Source organism: Nelumbo nucifera, chromosome 4, assembly GCF_055504915.1.
Source record: "Nelumbo nucifera cultivar China Antique chromosome 4, China Antique-T2T, whole genome shotgun sequence".
NCBI lineage: Eukaryota > Viridiplantae > Streptophyta > Magnoliopsida > Proteales > Nelumbonaceae > Nelumbo > Nelumbo nucifera.
The window spans coordinates 37,495,393-37,514,609 of NC_142652.1; the positions used below are offsets into that span (position 1 = coordinate 37,495,393).

General features: G+C 36.5%; 2 protein-coding genes across 11 annotated transcripts; one reads left to right on the forward strand and one right to left on the reverse strand.

Moving 5' to 3' along the window:
• Positions 1-4,774: 4,774 nt before the first annotated feature.
• LOC104607299 (WAT1-related protein At3g30340-like) lies at positions 4,775-10,164 on the reverse strand. 8 transcript variants are annotated; one of them, XM_088886327.1, is made up of 6 exons: positions 9,824-10,142; positions 7,758-7,822; positions 7,602-7,667; positions 6,535-7,061; positions 5,316-5,467; positions 4,775-5,219 (listed from the first exon to the last, which is right to left on the reverse strand). In XM_088886327.1, the coding sequence occupies exons 4-6, from the start codon at positions 6,643-6,645 to the stop codon at positions 5,162-5,164; spliced, it is 321 nt and encodes a 106-aa protein (XP_088742453.1). In that variant the 5' UTR covers positions 6,646-7,061; positions 7,602-7,667; positions 7,758-7,822; positions 9,824-10,142; the 3' UTR covers positions 4,775-5,161. The 8 variants fall into 8 exon arrangements, 5 of the variants coding, with proteins under 5 accessions (XP_088742453.1, XP_088742451.1, XP_088742454.1 ...); XM_088886325.1 differs by having other exon boundaries at positions 9,807-10,142; XM_088886328.1 differs by lacking the exon at positions 6,535-7,061 and having other exon boundaries at positions 9,824-10,162.
• A 2,193-nt stretch (positions 10,165-12,357) lies between these two features.
• SDS (Cyclin family protein) lies at positions 12,358-19,217 on the forward strand. 3 transcript variants are annotated; one of them, XM_010272921.3, is made up of 7 exons: positions 12,362-14,661; positions 14,755-14,922; positions 16,610-16,776; positions 17,482-17,610; positions 18,083-18,263; positions 18,754-18,798; positions 18,994-19,217. In XM_010272921.3, the coding sequence occupies exons 1-7, from the start codon at positions 13,363-13,365 to the stop codon at positions 19,024-19,026; spliced, it is 2,022 nt and encodes a 673-aa protein (XP_010271223.1). In that variant the 5' UTR covers positions 12,362-13,362; the 3' UTR covers positions 19,027-19,217. The 3 variants fall into 3 exon arrangements, with proteins under 3 accessions (XP_088758979.1, XP_088758978.1, XP_010271223.1); XM_088902852.1 differs by lacking the exon at positions 18,994-19,217 and having other exon boundaries at positions 12,360-14,661; positions 18,754-18,983; XM_088902853.1 differs by lacking the exons at positions 17,482-17,610; positions 18,994-19,217 and having other exon boundaries at positions 12,358-14,661; positions 18,754-18,984.

Consider the following 19,217-nt stretch of genomic DNA (forward strand, 5'->3'; position numbering starts at 1 on the left):
CTTTTGTTCTGATTGGATTTTGTGTAGAAAGTGGATTAGAATTGGTCTAGCACTGAACTGATCAGTACGATTTGCTATAGCTTTTACTTGGAGCGGTAATTCTCTTGTACAAGGCTAGCTTGATATGTTGGAACTGTTGAGAGTTAGAATTGTGCTTTTGTTTCCAAGATCATTGTAGTTTATATCACAATCCTAGTGTTCTCAATTAGCTGGTAGTTTGTTGAAAATTTCTTATTGCAAAGACTAATACTTGTTAATTTGTTTGGATGCTTGCACTTGTTTGTCTTTATAAGTCAAATTGCAGCTTAATAGTAATTTGTTTTAATTGTTTTATACAAGAATGGTGAGTGATTCATTTTCTTCCAAACGAGGCACAGAAGTCAAGGATCCTTACTATCGTTTCGGCTCAGTGTGGAAGGAGTATAAATGCAAATATGTACAACATAAATACCTATAAAATAATACAAAATATAAGGCTTTGTACTCTATATATTTGCATTTGTATTCCTTCCAAACTGAGCCTTAGGTTTTGGACTTTCTCTTCTACAGGAGAAAAGAAAAGTCATGGATTTGCTCCTGATCTTGGAACTGTTACCAAGGCCAAATTTGTTTGCAGAGCAATTTATTTTCCCTGGTGCAAAAGTGTGGGAGTAAATGATTCTAGTGCAAATTTCGATATGTTCTTATTTCAACTTTTACCTTATTTTGTTTGGCATCTTGGGCGAAGAAATGAAAGCCGGAGCAAGATAAAGTAAGAACAAAGCAAAGGTGGGTCAAATTTTGCATTTTTTTTATTTGCTCCCTCATACATTTGTACTCGTGTAAATGAAGTTCCACCGCAAACAGAGTTAAGGATGTTTTTTTTTTTTTCACAAATAGATCAGTACCAGATAACATAGTGGGTGTTTAGTACAATGGTGTTGGATTGCCATTGTGTTTTGAGTTGATCAATATTAATTTGTGAGAGATTTTAATTTTCTACCTGAAATGTTTTAAAAATCTTTTGAGTTGATAACTACAAATATGATTAGGGTATCATGAAATGATAAATGAAATTTAGAAATTGGAAAAAAGGAATTGTTTAAGATAATATTCTAACTCATGAATCAAATATCTTCCCTTGATTAATCTGGAACTGGAAAGATCCCTTTTTGCAAGGTTAGTTGTGTTTATGTATAGTCATATTTTGGAACATTGGTGAAGGTGTACACATATTTTTGAGAGAATGCCCAAAATGATATGAACTGAGAGAGATCTAGGATATGTTTGGCATCGATGCTGCAGATTCAGCATGTGTGGGTTGGAAGTACCGTTTTATAAGAAAACGATCTCTTTTTTTTGTTTGGAAACATTGCTGCCAGGTAGGACGTTTTCTGGAGCAACAATAATACTTTATGTTTGGTACCGGTGCTGCATGTTTGTTTTCAACATTGGTACCCATTATAGGAAGTCCACGTTACTGTCACATCACGTCCTTATTGGCAACAATGAGTTGTAATATGCTAAAATGTCAAAATTAGCGTTACTCTAAACCATGCCTTTTCGATTTCTAAGGCATGGCTTGGAGCACAATTTTTTATGGAAAAACGGTTCCAAACAAATAGGTATTTCCTAGAGCACCATTTTTTTTGCATGGCGCTAATGTGTCATCGTTTTCTTGAACAATGTCATCGATGCCAAACAGACGCCTAGTTTATGTTTGGCATTGATGATGCATATACAACACCATATTCTGAGAAAATGGTATCTATTTTTTTGTTTGGAAATGTTGCTATCAGGTAGGACATTTCCTGGAAAAATAACAACACCTTCTGTTTGGTATCCAATGCTCCGTATCAGTCTGGATTTCCTACTAACTTCTCTTTACTCTCCTCTCTACTAACCCAACAAAATGATTCCAGTTGTTTTTAACATGGTTTTCAAATCCGGACTGGACCGGACGGTCAGACTGAAAAAACCAGGAACCGGTCAGGTGACCGGTTTTGATTTTCCCCAAAACTAGAAATTTTCCCAAAATTGTTGATTTTGTTTAGCAAACCGCTGACCCAGGCATTTAACCGTTTGAACCGTTCAAACGGTTTTGACCATTTTTTAATTTTTTTATTAGAATGGGTCGATCGTTCAGTTCGAACAATCAGACCGTTCAACCCAATAACCGGACCCCTGACCGCTTCGGTCTCCGAGTCATTTTTAAAACCATGATTTTTAATCATGTTAGAGTCCAACTTTAGTGTAACAACTAACCAATAGCTTAACCCCTCCATTAAATACTCTTTAAAATATTTCGATTCTTCAAATATTAGTTAAACCTTTTTTAAAAAATAGATATTTTCATTTAATCCCAAATTCTTCTTCCCCATTCTCTTTCCTCTTCATCTCTTCTCAAAAATCTTTTGTTTTGTGCTTGATCATTAATATACAAAAATTCAAGGCCTGATGTCCGAACCGATTATCTCAGATTCAAATGATGTATTTATGTAATTGGATCGAATTCGGATGTTACAATCTACATTCGATTAATAATCGGATTAGATTCGAATTTGACCACACCCGATCTGATTAAAATATGAAACCAATTATTATAATATTTATTAATTTTAATATATAAATTTTATATAATTGTATTTAAAATTATAAAAATATATTCTATATATTATATTTATATGAATTTATATATAATAATTTAGTATGTTATATTTACATTAATTTATTATTTATAAAAGTTGAAAAATAAATAAATTTTATTTTTCTAGTATTTTAGAAAATTTATAGTAGAGTCGAATTAAATTTGGATCTGATCCGAGTCCGTTAGGATTTGAATTTGAATCCAAGCCAATTGGATTCAGATGTGGGTTATCAATAATCGGATTAAATGTGGGTTTTGCTGCATCCGATCCAATTACAGCCATAGTTCAAATAAAGAATAATAGCAATGACGAGTAGAGAAGAATAGGGGTGCTCGGGCTTTTTCTTGGACTAAACTGGTACTATCGATTTTTTGAAAACTGGTAACCGAAACCAATTGGTTAACTAGTTGGCTAGTTCGGTTAACTGTCGGTTTGATTCGTCGATTTTTTGGTTTTTTAATTTTTATAATATATATTATAAAAATATATATAATATTATATTTTAATTAATAAATAATATATCATATTTTATATAAAATGCATATTTATTAATTTATAATATATAAAATATATAGAAATATATGTATACCGGTCGGTTCAGTTAACTGATTTTTCGGTTTGGTTTCGATCGCTTCAATTTTTCCATTTTTTTTGCTCATCCCTAGAGAAGAATAACAACGGCGAATTCACAAAAAAGTGTTTCAACAGTAAAAAGAAAAGAGGTCTTATACTAGGGTTAAACATCCATGCGAAGTATGAGATCGTTATTCCATATGCAAAATGGTATAGTGTAGATGCTTCCACGAGATAAACCCGTGGATGAGAAAATGAACTATGGTGTGGACTAATCCATGAGATAGTATGGATCAATTCTCACTACAGCCAATCGAATTCATGGCATAGGGGTGGGGTGGATTGAAACTGAATATATCGTGACCAATACACACCACCGAACACCTCCTAAACAATCAAAAGATAAAGTCATAAGATACTTAAGCTTGACCTTATATTCTCATCTTATGGTCAATTTGAAACACCACTTGTACCATGATGGTAAATGACATTCTTACAGTTGTACCCCGTGTTTTTTTTTTCTTTTTGCATATTGGACCTTATCAGAATTTTTTTTTTTTTTTTTTGGTATTAATCACACGCCTTGTGCCTTCATAGTGACAGTAATTCATTTTTTTTTTGGCATATTACAACACTTTTCTTTTCACAACAATTTAAATAATATTTTCCAAAAGGGAAATTGTCTAAAACTCACTGAGTTTTCAACCTTTCCCTTGAACTCACCACAACTTTTCAAAGTGTCCAACACTCACCATGTTAGTAAGTTTTTATTTTCCAAAACTCACCTTCAGTTAGTGCATCATTAATGCTTCTTAACAGAGGTGTCCATATCAACATAAATAACAATTTTCATGACCAAATTACCCTTGAATGGCGAGTTAAGAGGAAAAATGGTCTTTTTAGTTTTCAATTTTCTTTTTTTTTTGCATTTTTAGTGTTTTGCTATAATTTCCAATGTTTTTTATAATTTCTGTTTTTTTACATTTTCTATTTTCTACAATCTATAAATTTTCTTGTATTTTTTGTTATTTATTTGTAATTTCTGTGTTTTTCTATAATTTTTGGTGTTTTTTCTACAATTTTTATTTTTTGATTTTGTTTTTCAATTTATATAGTTTCTATAGTTTGAAAATAATTTTTTATTTTGTTTGCAATTTCTATAATTTTTTATATTTTTTGTTTCTATGTTTTTATGTATTTTATATTTGAAAATATTTTTTAAACTTTTTCCTTTTTTTCATGTCTAAATATTAAAATGGTAATATATTAACACCTGTTAATTTATTTGTATATATTTTATATTTTTCTATGAAAGTTACACTACAAGAAAATGACTTTTACTGCCGCTAAAAGTCTTAAAAACTGCCGCTAGTTATAGTTTTAGCAGCAGTCGTGACTGCCGCTATAGAGATGCACCGACTGCCGCTAAATCTATTATATATTTTTTTTTCGCACCTACCCAAATAACCTGAAATCCGTTCAAAATAACCTGTAATTATTTTTAATTACTAAACAAGATTTTAATTTGCTTCAAATAACCCATTTTATATTCAATCATCCAAATTGAAATGAAATACAAAAAAACAAAAATACAAATTCTATTAATTCATTCATTCATTCTCACAAATACAAATTTCGTCCATTTATTCTTAAAAATGGACCCTCTGAAGCTAATTGTTCTCAGTCTCAATGTTTCTATCTTTGTACAAATACAATGTTTTAGATCACAATACAAATTTCGCTCATTCAAAAGACTTTAACTACAAGTAGGATTTCAGATCATCCTCAGTTTCAATGTTTCAATCTTTGTACTCTTGCAGCTTGGAGAACCTCCAGTAGTTTGACATCATAAGCAATCAATAGCCTGCAATCAATAGCCAGACCAAATTACTTAGACTGGTGCCTCCTGAGCTTCCTCCTCTTCCACTGCTTGGGGCTTGATCATGCAAATCTGGGCCTCCTTACTTTTGCCCCACAAGAGAATAGAGACCAATAATCACAAGAACAGATCCCAATACGCTGTCCATTGCAGTTGCAAAAAAACAAGATTAGACTGTGCAATAAAGATAAATATGGAATCAGTAATTTCACTGGAATTGTGGATCCAGGACTAACCTTCCGAGGTTTAGTTTCTCATGTAGAATAAAGAAATCAATTATGGCTACAATTATCTGAATGAGTGGGCTGAATGCTGAAGTAAAGAGGGGGTCCCTTTTCTTTACACACCATGACATCCCCACAAAGCTTAATCCTGATCCCATTATTCCCTGAGAAAACCAAGGCTTTCCATTCAGATTCATATTCCAATTCAAGTTAGTGATCAGGAGAAAGTAACAGTGCATGAATAGTTAGTCTATAATTTGATGCACTCAGGTTGGGCTCGGGCCCGGGCCAGGCTCAGGTTGGTCAATAAACCGCTGCAGCCTGCAAGGTGGTTAAATGCTTGAGTTGTGCCTCGTTTAAAAAGGGTCCCTGTTATCACTAGGCTGATTCAGAAAAAACAGAAATCTGATGATAGACACTACCAGACAGGGGAAGGGTATATATAGCTAGCCCTAGGTTGGTCACTTATTTAGGGCCCCATTGGGAGGGCTAAAGCCTGAAGCCTTTGATAGAACGGCTTTGGACTTTAGAGAAGCCACTCAAAGAAGCTTAAATGCAAAGCCGTTTTCTCAGCTGTAGGACAGCAAAATTGGGTTTCCCGGAATTTTCACCAAACACTGTTTATACTTTATAGGCTGTCCTGGTGGGGCCCTCGCCCTACCTTGTGAAGCCAAAAGCCTCCCTATGATTTCCTAAAAATCTGCAGTTACCTCCTTTCCATCTTTGTTCAAGTAAATCAGACTTCAAAGTTAGGAAATTACACTTACGAACTTATTAGGATACCTCTCAATATAATTCAAAATATCAGATTTATCCTTTTAAACTTCACCAGACCTAACATTTTTTTAGAGTAAAATCACTTTATTCTTTGGGAGTTTTGGACTGCCATCTAACTTAGAGATTTTTTTAAATATCTATCACACTCAAGATTCTTTTTAATCCATCCATGACAATAAAAAAAAGGGAAATAACTGTAGGTTTTTTTCAATACTACAGAGGAGGTTTTTATGATTGTTAGAAACCTCAAGGGAGGTTTTTACCCATATGGGCCCCTGAACTAGCACAGCCCAGCCAAAGTCTGCCCTCAACTGACAAACCAATACCCGACTAGAGCCCACTTCATGTGGTTTGTCATCTATTGTATTGTTCTATATATGTTCATTTCTTCAAAAAGAGCCTTAAACTGAACTGCATTATTCAGATACTGTAGATGGGGATAGAGGGTACTTACAGCATACAAGACAGTTAAGATCGCAGCTTTCCCTCTCAGAACCCACAAGGAAATGTCTCTTTCAATGACCAAGCTCAGTACAGCCGATTGAATTGCTCTGAAGAATGACATAATTGTGGTGCTAGAGTACTGACAAGGGTATTGCTTGCTAATCCGTGCTTGAATGAGGAACCATGAAGACCAGAAGCATCTCCTTAGTCAAACATTTCCATGAAGACCAGAGTACTGACATAATTGTCTTGGATGGGATGCCCCTTCCTCAAAAGCATCTCCTTAGTCAAACATTTTTCTAGTGCAACCACCCATGTGAAAGAATTTCACCTTGGGGGCAGATTAACCCCATGATTAAATTACTTGACAACAATAATATCCCAGCCCACCTCAAGTGCCATGATTAAATTACTTGACAACAAGGGGTAAACAGGATCCTCCTTCCTAGGTACATCTCTGTTGTCCCATAGGCCAATTTGGCAAGCTGTGGTTATATCAAGGCTTCCATGTCAAGCCATATGAGCTCTTACAGCTTCCTGCATGGGATGACAGACTGCATCTCAGGCTGGGCAGACCCCAGATCTGATTTAACAAGGGTGTAATAACACTAGTCCTTTAGTTCCATACTACTACAATAGCTGACCTACATTATTGTGTCTGAATTTTTCTATTTCTGCATGTATCTTTCCATCCAATAGCTGACCTACAGTGCTTGTATGTGACCAAACTATAAGAAGGACCAATGCACATAGACATTCACAGGAAAACAAACAAGGACCCCCAAGTCCCAAAATTTATTATCAATTCATTGATGCTGAACCCAACCCCCAATAAAGAAACATAACAAACGCGAACCAGAGGTCCATTCCTATTGTTAATGTTAATGTAAATGGACATAGAGCTGCAAACTGTAGCTGTTTGTTCAGGTTTTAAGTGGAATCTGATTAAGGCAATCTGAATTTGATCCCAAAATGGATCCACTCCAATATTGAAATACGTGTTTATATTAATATATACACATAAGGAAAATATATGTCCTACAGAAATATGTATGTAAGACAAAGAAGAGAGCTCACGGGACAGTAGTAGAAGTAAGGGTAGCTGTGACAGGGGTATGTGCAGATAAAGGAACTGATGGTGACCTGCCAAATGAAGAAAGTTAACCAACAACATATAAAGTACAATGGTCAAAAGGCCACTCAAATGCAATAGAAAGTAAATGAAAAACTCACGAAGCTGATGTTGCTGGCGTAACTTGGGGAGTTGCTGTAGGAGGGGAAGAACTTGTTTGTGGAGCCTGCATATGGAAGGCATTATATTAAACCAGTTTAGAAAATGACTAACTTTAAACAAGATAATTCCCAACTTTTTTCCTTCCTTTTACCAAATCTAACGGCTTTCTTTTTGTGTTGTTTCTTAAAAGCTAATCCTCTTTCCTTTATCATGACCTCCAAAAGAGGCCAACCCATTGACTTTCCTATATTTTTTTTCACCAAGTTATTCTGAACTTCAAGATGTCCAAGCTTTTAAATACTGTTTCTATTGGTCATAAATCTTGTTTCTAGATTTTTTTACCCAGCTATTCTGAACTTCAAGATGTCCAAGCTTTAAAAGCTAACCTCTTTCCTAGATTTTTTTACCCAGCCATTGGTCGAAAATACTGTTTCTATTGCTATTTTCTTTCCTTAAGCGAGTATATTATTTCTATTCTTGTAGCTACTGAACAATCTAACAATCAGCTTCTTAAAACCAAAAGAAATGTTTAATTATGTCCTTATGACATGACTGTAGGGTGAACCAAGCTTCCACCTATTTAAACTTTGTTGTATGATGTCCACTGGTTCAGGCACTGATGCATTTGGTTCATTAAAGCTTTTGCATTTGTTGGTTGTAGGTTGCTACTCTTGAATTGGCTGGAGAAAGCTGGTGAATGGTGAATGCCAGTTATGGGCCAGAGTGGACCCATTTGAAATATAATACTAAATCAAGCAAACCCAGAACAGGCGGGGAGCTTTGAATAATTCACAATCCACCATTACCCATCAAGGACTATTCTAGTAAAGCTACAGACTATGACATGAAAATCCCTCTCTATATATGCTCTTAACTTAAGTCTTAACAAGTGTTTTGGTTGATCCCTCACCCTCATAAGCATCAAAACCTGGGGCCCTGGCAAACTGCCTCTGCTTGGGTCACTATCAACAGTGGTTTGAAAACACTGCTCTTCTCTAAGTATGTAATTATCTTGAAAAAAACAAAAAGGCACTTAACATTGGGCGATAAAGGCCTGTTTGGGAGTTCTTCAACATTGATTGAGCTGCATTGACTGAAGGTCCCAGAAGCTACAGAAAATAGTTTTTCTAGCTCATGTAAATCTATTTTTGATTTTCTGTGTGAGGCCTACTTTATAATGCTAAAAGCCACTGCATGAAAGCCCTCCTAAACGGGCATTCCAAATGTGATGCAGCGACAGTAATTAGATGTTAATTAGCATTCCATGACCAAGATCAAAGTCATCAGACAATAATGCGCTGTTGTTATTAGTAGGAGTGGAACCCAATTTCTAATTCCCAATTGATTCAACTTTTGTGATTCACCAATATCAATTAGCATTCCAAACCTGTATAGGCATAAATATTTTTCTAGTATTTTTTATGATCACCATGAGACAATAACATGTTTTTTTTATAGATTCATGAGACAATAACATCCAGCTGCACACTGAAACAGTGAAATTCAGAGATTTCTGCTTGGTAAATAGTTTATCCCAACCTTTCCACGTGGTATACTAACATAATCATTTAAAAGAGTCAAGATCTATAAAGTACATCAAACTATAAGAGTAGTTAATCACGTCAAATGGCTTAGAAAAATAAACAAAGAAAACGTAGAGGCTATAACAGACATCTCAAGTTATTTCAACTAAAAAATCAGCAGATCTACATCAAAAGGTTTAGAGTCGAATAGAGTCTAAGCAAGAACCAAAATATTCATATGTACGCTGCTTAAATATCAGAACTAGAACAAATATTCTTAACTTCCTATAAGTGAAAGTATCGAATGAACGACACAAACCCTAAATCTATATGTTAAGGAAATGAGCTCGATTCTATCATGCTAAGAAAACAAACAGTAAATTGGAAAAAAAAAATCAAAATATTGATAAAGGTTGGAAAAGGCAAATGACCGGCGTTCAGGGCCAAACCAGAGGTAAAAACAAAAAAACAAAACAATAGAAATAAAACCTAGAATGCATATATTTTTCGAAGAACCGACCTTACCTCAAGTTAGGCTTTACCTAGAATTCCAATCCGAGAAAAAGGCCTGAAGAAGCATCGACTTTACCTCAGAACACTATTTTGACAGAGACATCACTCCCTTGACAGAGCAAGAGAGAGAGCGAAAGAGGGACAACTGAGAGAGAAAGAGCGCGAGAGAGGGGCGACTGTGAGAGAAAGGGGGAGAGAGAGAGAGAGCGCGAGAGAGAAAGCGATAGACGACTGAGCAAGAGTGGAGAGAGACGGCGGGAAGAGGCGTGAGGAAGGGAAAAATGAAACTTACGCCTTTTCATGTAGCGGCAGCCATTTGTTGTGTAGGGGCAGTTTTAATCGACTGTCGCTACATATTAATATTTCTAGCGGCAGTCGTTAAACAGTCAAGTTTAAAACTGCCGCTAGAAATATATTTTCTTGCAGTGTTAAAATGGTTATATATTAATAACCGTCGGTTTATTCAACGTCAAATTAGTGATAATGATGAGTTTTAGACATTTTAAAAAGTGTAATGAACATAACATAAATATTGAAAATTCATGGTGAATTTTAAACGATTTTTTAAAATCCATTTATATACCACTAAGAAAAAAATACAATTGGAAATAAAATTTTAGCCCCACATCATTGTTTGAAAGAAAAATAAAACATTATATCAACTGGTTTTTGTTGATAATATAAAGGTGTGGCTTGTGAGCCCTACTTGGTTGAACCACGAGAAAAAATGCAATTGGAAAATGGGGTCTATAATTGGCCTCACTTGAAGGTTTCACCTGTTGGTTTCGCACATATAAGCCTCACATGTCAACCAGACTGCATTATCCCATGTGTGAGCCCTACTTGTTAGTCTACATGTGGGTCCCGCCTCTTGAACCATGTGTTGGCTTCGTGGATGGACCCAACTTATTCTAAAGTGAGAAAGTTTTTCTGATTGAATCATGGGGAGTTGGGGACTTTTCCGTTTACCATGGGGGTCCAACCCAGGTGACTGAGAATTTATCAAATGGCTTACAGATCATTGGTATATTTTTTACTTTTTAGAGTGAAAATCGAGTCATTTGGAGAGAGAAGGTTGGAAGAATCAATGGAGCTTTTCATTCTCCAATATATTCTTTCGAGATGTGTTTATTTGAAAGTTTTTTTTAAGTGGTCTTGATTTTAGGAGGTGTTATATATAAAGTGGTGATGGTGGGAGTGGTGGTGAAATAGGAGGGGAGGTGGAGGAATTGGACCTCCACCATTGCTCCACTTTTTCAGATTGGTTAATTGATCTTGAGGCATAAAGTTCAATGTCCTATATCTTTGGTTGGAAAATAATGACTAGAAATATAAATGTGTAAGAGCAAAATTGGCCAATAAAACAAGACATTAGCACTTTAAGATTCAAAAAATGGCCAATAAGCATAAAGCAATAAAGCTAAGAAAACATTACTACAACTCTGATTGTAGTTGATTTTTATTTGTTGTTTTAGTCAAGTGAAAACGAAAATGTTTCACAATTATCATATGATTTATGACATTAAATAAGTAATAATAAAACATAAATCAAAATTATAGAATCAAAGTCACTAATAACAATTTGTCATTTGGATTAGGGCTTAAGAGTTGAGACAAATGAACATGATAGTATGTAGGAAGGCTATAATACTTATGTACAATAACAGTAGTAGAGTTAGTTAACTTCGGGTAGGGCCGGGTTAGCAAAAATCAATCCTAACCTAACTTAACCATCAATCCAACCTGACTTTCTTTTCGGTTGAGTTTGGCTAACTTGGCCCAACTTCGGCTCTATTTAAGGTATGTCGGAAGTGATGCAAATTTTGCATTAGTTTTTTAGGCTCAGTTTGGAAGGAAAACAAATATAAATATATAGAGTTTAAAACCTTATATTTTGTATGTATTTGTACCATACATATTTGTATTTTTACTCTTTACAAACTGAGACTTGGGCTGTGTTTTGGTTGCAGTGCAAATTTATATGCACTAGCACAAATGTATGGGAGTGCAAATGTAAAAAATGCAAATTCTTGTTTAATTTTGTTTTGGATTCTATTTTATCCTACTTCATGTCTTAATTTACTTCATTTGTACTGTAATCAAACAAAATAAGCTAAAATCTGAAATAAAAATAGGTCAGAACTTACACTCAAATCATTTGCACTGCTATGATTTTGCATCAGTGCAAAATTATTTGCATTGCAACCAAACACAGCCTTAGGCTCAGTTTGGAAGGAGTACACATGCAAATATGTGCAGTGTAAATATATATAAAATAGTACAAAATATAAGGTTTTGCACTCTACATATTTGCATTTGCACTCCTTCCAAACTGAGCATTTGATGCAAAATTTACACTACAAATGAGAACAAGTGAAAAAAAGAGTACAAGTGACAAAGGATGCAAATTTTGCAACTTGATGCAAAATTAATTTCTATCCAGTTCAGATTTGCATGACAAACAAACGAGTCTTAATATATATATATATATATATATATATATATATATATATATATATATGTGTGTGTGTGTGTGTGTGTTGGGAAAATCTATGATATGAAAAAGATATGGTATGAAAAGAGTTTTGACCAATCAAAATCCATCCATGATTTTTTATAAATAGCATCTTATTTGTTTTTCAGATATAATTATCTTTTCCATATTATAGTCGAACCTAAATTATAATAGATTAAAGGTTTGGTTATCCGTTAAAATTTGAAAGTGTCCTTGCCTCTCTTCTTTATTTTTTTTTTGTTTTTTATATTTCATTTTAATTTGATTAATATCATTTATATTTTTTCTTGCTCTTATTTGCCTTTCTTCATGCCCGAAAGTCACCCTGCTCTACTCTACTCATAAGATGGGCTGGGCAAGTTGAAGGATGGTCTGGTTGGATGCAGGTTAGCCCAACCCAAACCGAACACTTCTCGTTGCCGTCCCTAGGGTTGGGCTAACCTGAACCCAAATACCTTAACAATTAACACTGTTAACATTAAGCACATATGAGGCATTAATTAAGGCCTAGGCCCAGCCCGGCTCTAGATCCAACCCAAGGACATCCGAGGGTTGGGCCTACCCAAACCGAATACTTCCGCTTGCCAATTGCCATCCCTAGGGTTGGGCCTAGAACCAACCCGATCTGGTCAGTATCTGGTCAGGTCAGTTCTCGCAGACCAATCTGCCGGTTTGCCACCCATATTTTCGTGTTTCGTCAATCAGGAGAATAAAGGCACAGCGAAAGGCGTGAGTCATTCACGTAGAGACGTGGCCAAGAACTCAAGAAAATGGTGGCATTTGTGGGTCCACAGACTATAAAAGTATGGCCACAAGGCCCACAACTCAACTCAGGCTCCAATCAACGTTTCTCAAGCTAATTACTCACAGATGAAGGTGGGGCCGTAGAAGTGGTGCTCCTGCAGTCCTTCTCCAGACTCCGAATCTCCCTCTCTCTCTGTGATTCGTCTTCTTCGACCAACTAAACCCTAATCCTCTGCAACTTCCTGTCTGAACTAGGCAAACTCAATATTACGAACTTGAATTTGAATTCGTAACTGAAAACTGGCTACGATGAATAGAGCCACGAGCAATGTTCTCCAACGGAGCAATTCAAGAAGGAAGCGGAAGATTCAACCAGCTTCACACTTCAAGAAGCTCCGATCGAAGATTAATCGGAGGAAGCGCTCCCAGATATCTCCAATTCTCCGTAGATCATCGAATTCGATGTTTGTTGGTAAGAAAACAGAGTTCTCTGCTTTTCCGGCAGCTTCGAGCTCTGCTTCATGTTTCTCCGACGAAATTTCGTGCAATTCGAACTGGATTTCTGAAGCATCTCAGAATCTGAAGAAGAAACCAAGATCGATCAGGCGGAAGAGAGGAGCTGAGGAGATCAGAGGTCCTGAAGTTGAAATTCGAGAAGGTGAGCGAAGTTTCTGTCAACCGAAGAAGACTGATGGAGAACAATTTCGTAGGATAACAAGATCGTTTTACAGACTGGAAGAAAATAAAGTGACCATGGAGAAGAAAGGAAGTCGAGATCGCGGCATGGAGTTATCAGAACTATCGTGCGTAGATTCGTTTTCTGGAGCAGATGTTCTTGATGACGGTAAATCACACGATAAAACACACGAGGTTCGAGAGAGAAATTTAACGCGGAAAAGGAGAGCTCGTAAAGGTGCCGAAAAGGCAGATGAGAATGAAGAAAATACAGTTTCAGAAGTAATCGCGCTTTCGGAAGCTTCTTGCGATAAGCCGCTTCAGCAAGAAAATGTTCCAAGTCTCTCCAAACCCGGCGAATTTTCCGGTGAAGTTTGGAAGCTGGGAGCCAAAATCTACTCTCCTGGAATTCATGGCAATGAAGTTAGTTCAGATATTTCTTGTCTTGAATCAATTACTGAAGCGAAAAATCTGAATCTCTGTCCGTTCGTCGACAGTTTGCCAACGAAAGCAATGAAAGATGAGGAAAACAGAGCACAAGTTATGTATGTAGAATCGAATATCGCCGTGTCCAATTCAGAATCAAACGCAGAGCATAAAGCGAAGTTCTTAAATTTCAATTGTGACCTGACTTGTTCAGAAAAATTCACGTATGAAACCGATTCAAACTACTCAATTAGCCAGGATATGACAATCTCACAACTCGAATCAGAGATCTTCCCAAGAAATTCAGATATAGATTTCTCAGATCTCAGTCCTTTGTTTAGTATCGAATCTTCAAGCGATTTTTCAGAACAATCGAATGAAAATTCGCCTCAGTCTGATTGTTTCTTATTGCTCCTTCAGTTTACACAGCAATTCTCAAAGTTAAGCTTCCATCCGGATGTAAATGAACCATCGCACATTGAAGACGAGTACTTCGATGAATTTACAGTGAGTCCGAAGTCTGTACGTGTAAAACAAGTTCTCTTTCATTGATTTTTTGTTTTAATTATTGTGACTTTCTTTTCATGTGTTTTGGCTCAGTTGATGAGGTTCGAAGACGAAGAGCAAGAAGAAAGTTACAAAATGTTAAGGAGAAGAGAGAGGAAACAAGTTTTTCTGCACGACTACGCCGAGGAGTATTGCTCGACGACGGAATACGGCGAACTCGTCCTCCGGCAACGGTTTCAGATGGTTAACTGGATAATTGAGGTGAGTTGTTTCGGGGCCACGTTACCTACATAATCGCGGTGGTTGTTCACGGCCGATTCCAACAATCTCTTTTTCGCTTCAAACAAACTACAAAGCAACTAAGCAAGTACGTTTCAGACTTTCAGTCCGATTTTCTGTCTCCTCGTATTTCGGAACGGGCTGTTCTCTACTCTAAACCTTATTGGCTAGTTGAATGTGATTACTAGAATACCACTATATTATACGTGAAGACGAGAAGTTAAAACTTGAGGGTACTTTTGCCATCTTTCATTCTTACTGGCGCCCATTTGCAACCTTGTAACCAAGGGATACAGGGTGGCCGGTGCCCAATAGGCCAATAGAATAAGAGTTTAGTTAAATTCGCACAGCAACACCCGAACACCGTACATGCTTTTTCAAACTCATCCATCATCACATCAAGGAAGAATACTGGCATAACTCATAGTACTTTGGAGTAAGGGATTTTCAGTGGGGCGCTTTTCGAACAACAGTTTTAACAGCTTTGTCCCACTTGTTTTTTCTTTGATGGGCACCGGATTTGCTCTAACAGAGTGACAGAGCACGTCTCACACTAACCTCACAACATTTGCAACCTTACATTATTCTTGGAAGATATTTTGAATGCTGAATTCACGACTGCAACATGCTGTTTGGTTAGGGTGAGACGCGCTCGAGGAGCAAATCCGAATTCCATTTTGTTTGGGCACTTTTATTAAGTCGGTATGAGCCACGATCTGCTGACCACTAGACGTTGTGCACAATACACTGCAGCCGGGAACATTTATGTGGCTGCAGTGTGTTGTGCACAGGCTGTGGCCAGCGTTTTGAGGTCAATAGATCAAACCATGGTTTTCAAAACTGGATTCAATTGGATGGTTGGACCAGAAAAATCGGGAACTGGTCATTTGATCGGTTCCATTTTCTCTAAAAACTGAATTTTTCCTGAAAATCGTTCAAAAAAACCGGGAACTGATCATTTGACCGGTTCCATTTTCTCCAAAAACTGGATTTCTCCTCAAAACTGTTGATTTGGTCAATGAACCGCTGAACCGGGTGGTTAATCATTCAAACCGTTTGAACTGCTCGAACCGTTTGAACGATTTTGACCGTTTTTTATTTTTTTGATTTTTTTTTATTTTTCTGTCAGAACGGGCCGAGCATTCGGTTTGAATGATCGGAACTCACACAATATTATGCCTTCACACCGATAAATACCTAAACCTGGAGTCTGGACTTCTATAAAAAATAAGAAGAATTCTCCATGTCTTGAGGTTGAGGTACATGCAATCATGTATCACATGACCATCCATTCAATAGACTCTACGAAAAAGAGATCTTAGATCTACAATTACAATAGTTATCAAAAGCATCAAATGGAACGATTTTTTTGTGATGTTAAGAAGCGGGAAGAGAAAAGAAAGTGAACTTGCAAAATTAAGTATTACAGTTTCATTAGAATAAAAGTGAACATGAATTTAAGACATAAGGTAATGCAGCAGGCTTGACGTGCATGCAACAATGGCGTTTAATTTCTTTTTCTTTTTCTTTCTCTCTTTTTTTTTTTTGGGGGGGGGGGGTGCATCACGCAATGCCTGCGGACAGTAATATATTGTTTGTTGAACACCATTACCATATGATATCATGCTTTTCTAATTCCCATCTCATTGTTATCGATGTGCATAAGCAGCAAGCGAATGCAAAGAATCTTCAGCCCGAGACAATGTTTTTAGGGGTCAGCCTCCTGGACAGATTCCTGAGTCGAGGATTCTTCAATAACACAAGGAACCTTCAACTAGTTGGAATTGCTTGTCTCACGCTGGCCACCAGGATCGAAGAAAACCAGCCATTCAACTGGTAATTAATGTTGTACATTTTTTTAGTATTTATTTCAATTTATTAACATCCTTGACTATTTGAATTATAAGTTATTATGACCTTGAAGGCATCTACAACAGGTTGGTGATACTGTAGTAGAGCTCATCAGCTTAAGCTTTTTAAGTATCTACCAAGTTTCTTACCAAAAAATGGTACTTGCCAAGCTTGAGACCGTCTTTTCTGCTGCAATTCTTTTTAATATTAAAGTTATTCAAGCGTAGTTATAGACACAGAGCCCAATCTAGAGTCCAAGATTAAAAGCTAATAGAAGAGAAGAAATATAGAAATAAGTTATACTATTTATAATTTATAGTTACATAAGCTATACAATATGGTATGTAAATTAGTAGAGCTTAAACTGAATAAAGCCAAGATTGAGTTGTGGATTGGACAAAATTGATGTGACTAAATTTGAGATGATTAACTCCGCTCATTTATTTGGGAGATGGGCTTTAGATGTTGCCTAGTTTGATCATAATAAGCTTCTATATGATATTCACCAGTTGGCTGTCCATTGCCTTCATGCCTGACGATTGGATTATTAATTACCAATCTAATGGTAGTTGTTCGATTTTTGTTGTATTTTGATCGACCAACTAGAGTATAAATGATTTCTGATTCCAACCAATGGGATCTCCAAGAGGATGGAGACGAGTACTAATTCTGATTATTGGGGCTTTTCAGTGTGCGGCAAAGGGTATTCCATATAGGGAGCAATGCTTATACCAGGTGCGAAGTGGTGGCCATGGAATGGCTGGTACAGGAAACCCTCAACTTCCAATGTTTCTTGCCCACCACATACAACTTCTTATGGTATGTCCAGTTTTCAAACAACGCCAATAATTTAGGACGCTTTATTGCGCGTGTCAATGTAGCACATACATAAAAAGCATGAACACCATTTGGTGGGTTCTGTATACCCACAATAGTACTATTTCCCACGAATTGTAGCTAAATCGGTCAAGCTTTTTTCCATTAAAAAAAAAAGATATCTATTAACTGCGACCAATCAAATGGTGAAATTCATCTCATGCCTCGCATCAGGTTGAGAGGGTCACTTGATCGAATGAAATTAAATTTCATTCCGCTAATTGGAATCCAAGCTTAGAAAAATATGCGGTGAAGATACAGATACCTTCAAGGTTTCAACCTCCATACATTGCTCCGAAAATACACACCTGATGAGATGACAATCTTCCTTGATGTTCAATAATACTTGGTTTTGAATAATGTCACATGTTTCTGGCAGATATGAATTTGTATACACTTATTTGCAATGTTTTAGGTTCTACCTTAAGGCAGCAAGTGCTGACGAAGAGGTAGAGAGGAGGGCCAAGTACTTGGCACTGCTCTCGCTGCTGGACCATGAGCAATTGTGCTACTGGCCCTCAACCGTCGCGGCTGGGTTGGTCATTCTCGCATGCCTTGCAGCCAATCGAGACTCATCTTGCCAATGTGTCATGGAGGTAATAATTTGCTCAAGTATTGTACCCATTTAGATGTACGTAAGAATCAGTCTTCCAAAGCCTATATATATTTAGGGTCCGTTTGGTTTACAGTTGAATTGGAATTGGATTTGAAATTGAAATCTTTGGAAATCGAAATCAGAATAGTCTATTCCCATAATCTGTTTGGTTTAGACAAGAATAGAAATAGGAAATGGAATCAATAGGAATGAGATCTCATTCCCAAGGAAGGAGAAGGGAATGACCATTCCCTCAAATGAGGAAATGCCATTCCACCAAGAATGAGAATAAGATTTTAATTCCACCCAACCAAACAATTAAAATTGGAATAGCCCATTCCAATTCTAAACCCCTATTCCTATAAACCAAACAGGGCCTTATTTCTATTAGAATTTTATATTGAACTGTAAACGATGATATCCGAAAACTAATAAGTACCTATAATCAAAGTGATTTGCTATGACCATCTCCATTTCCTGTGTTTCTGCAGACTCATGTCAGAAGTAAGAACGATGATTTACCAGAATGTATACAGGTATATGGAAACCACAGCTATGTAGCAAACCTGACTTGAGTTCAAGATCAGGGTTTCTATTCATGGCTGATCCATTGAAATCCTACGTTCTCTTTGCTGTCAACCGGATCCAAATGTATAGGCATTCTAAATCTAAAGGTTGTTTTTCTGCATATTTCATTGCAATTATCCCTGACGCATAACCTGATTTGGCAGAGCCTCGAGTGGTTGGTGAAGTACGTTCATTAGATGGGACCGACTCTCCAACATCTATTTTGTATTTTTCGTTTACTAGAGGAATTTCTTCTCGTTCATTTCAAGGACCTGGGTAATAAAACAGGTAAATCATCTTAGTCTGTATTAGTATCCAGGCAATTTGTACCATGATCTTCCCTCTTTTAAATGTAATCATAGAAATGCTGCAAGTTGTGATAGTGCAT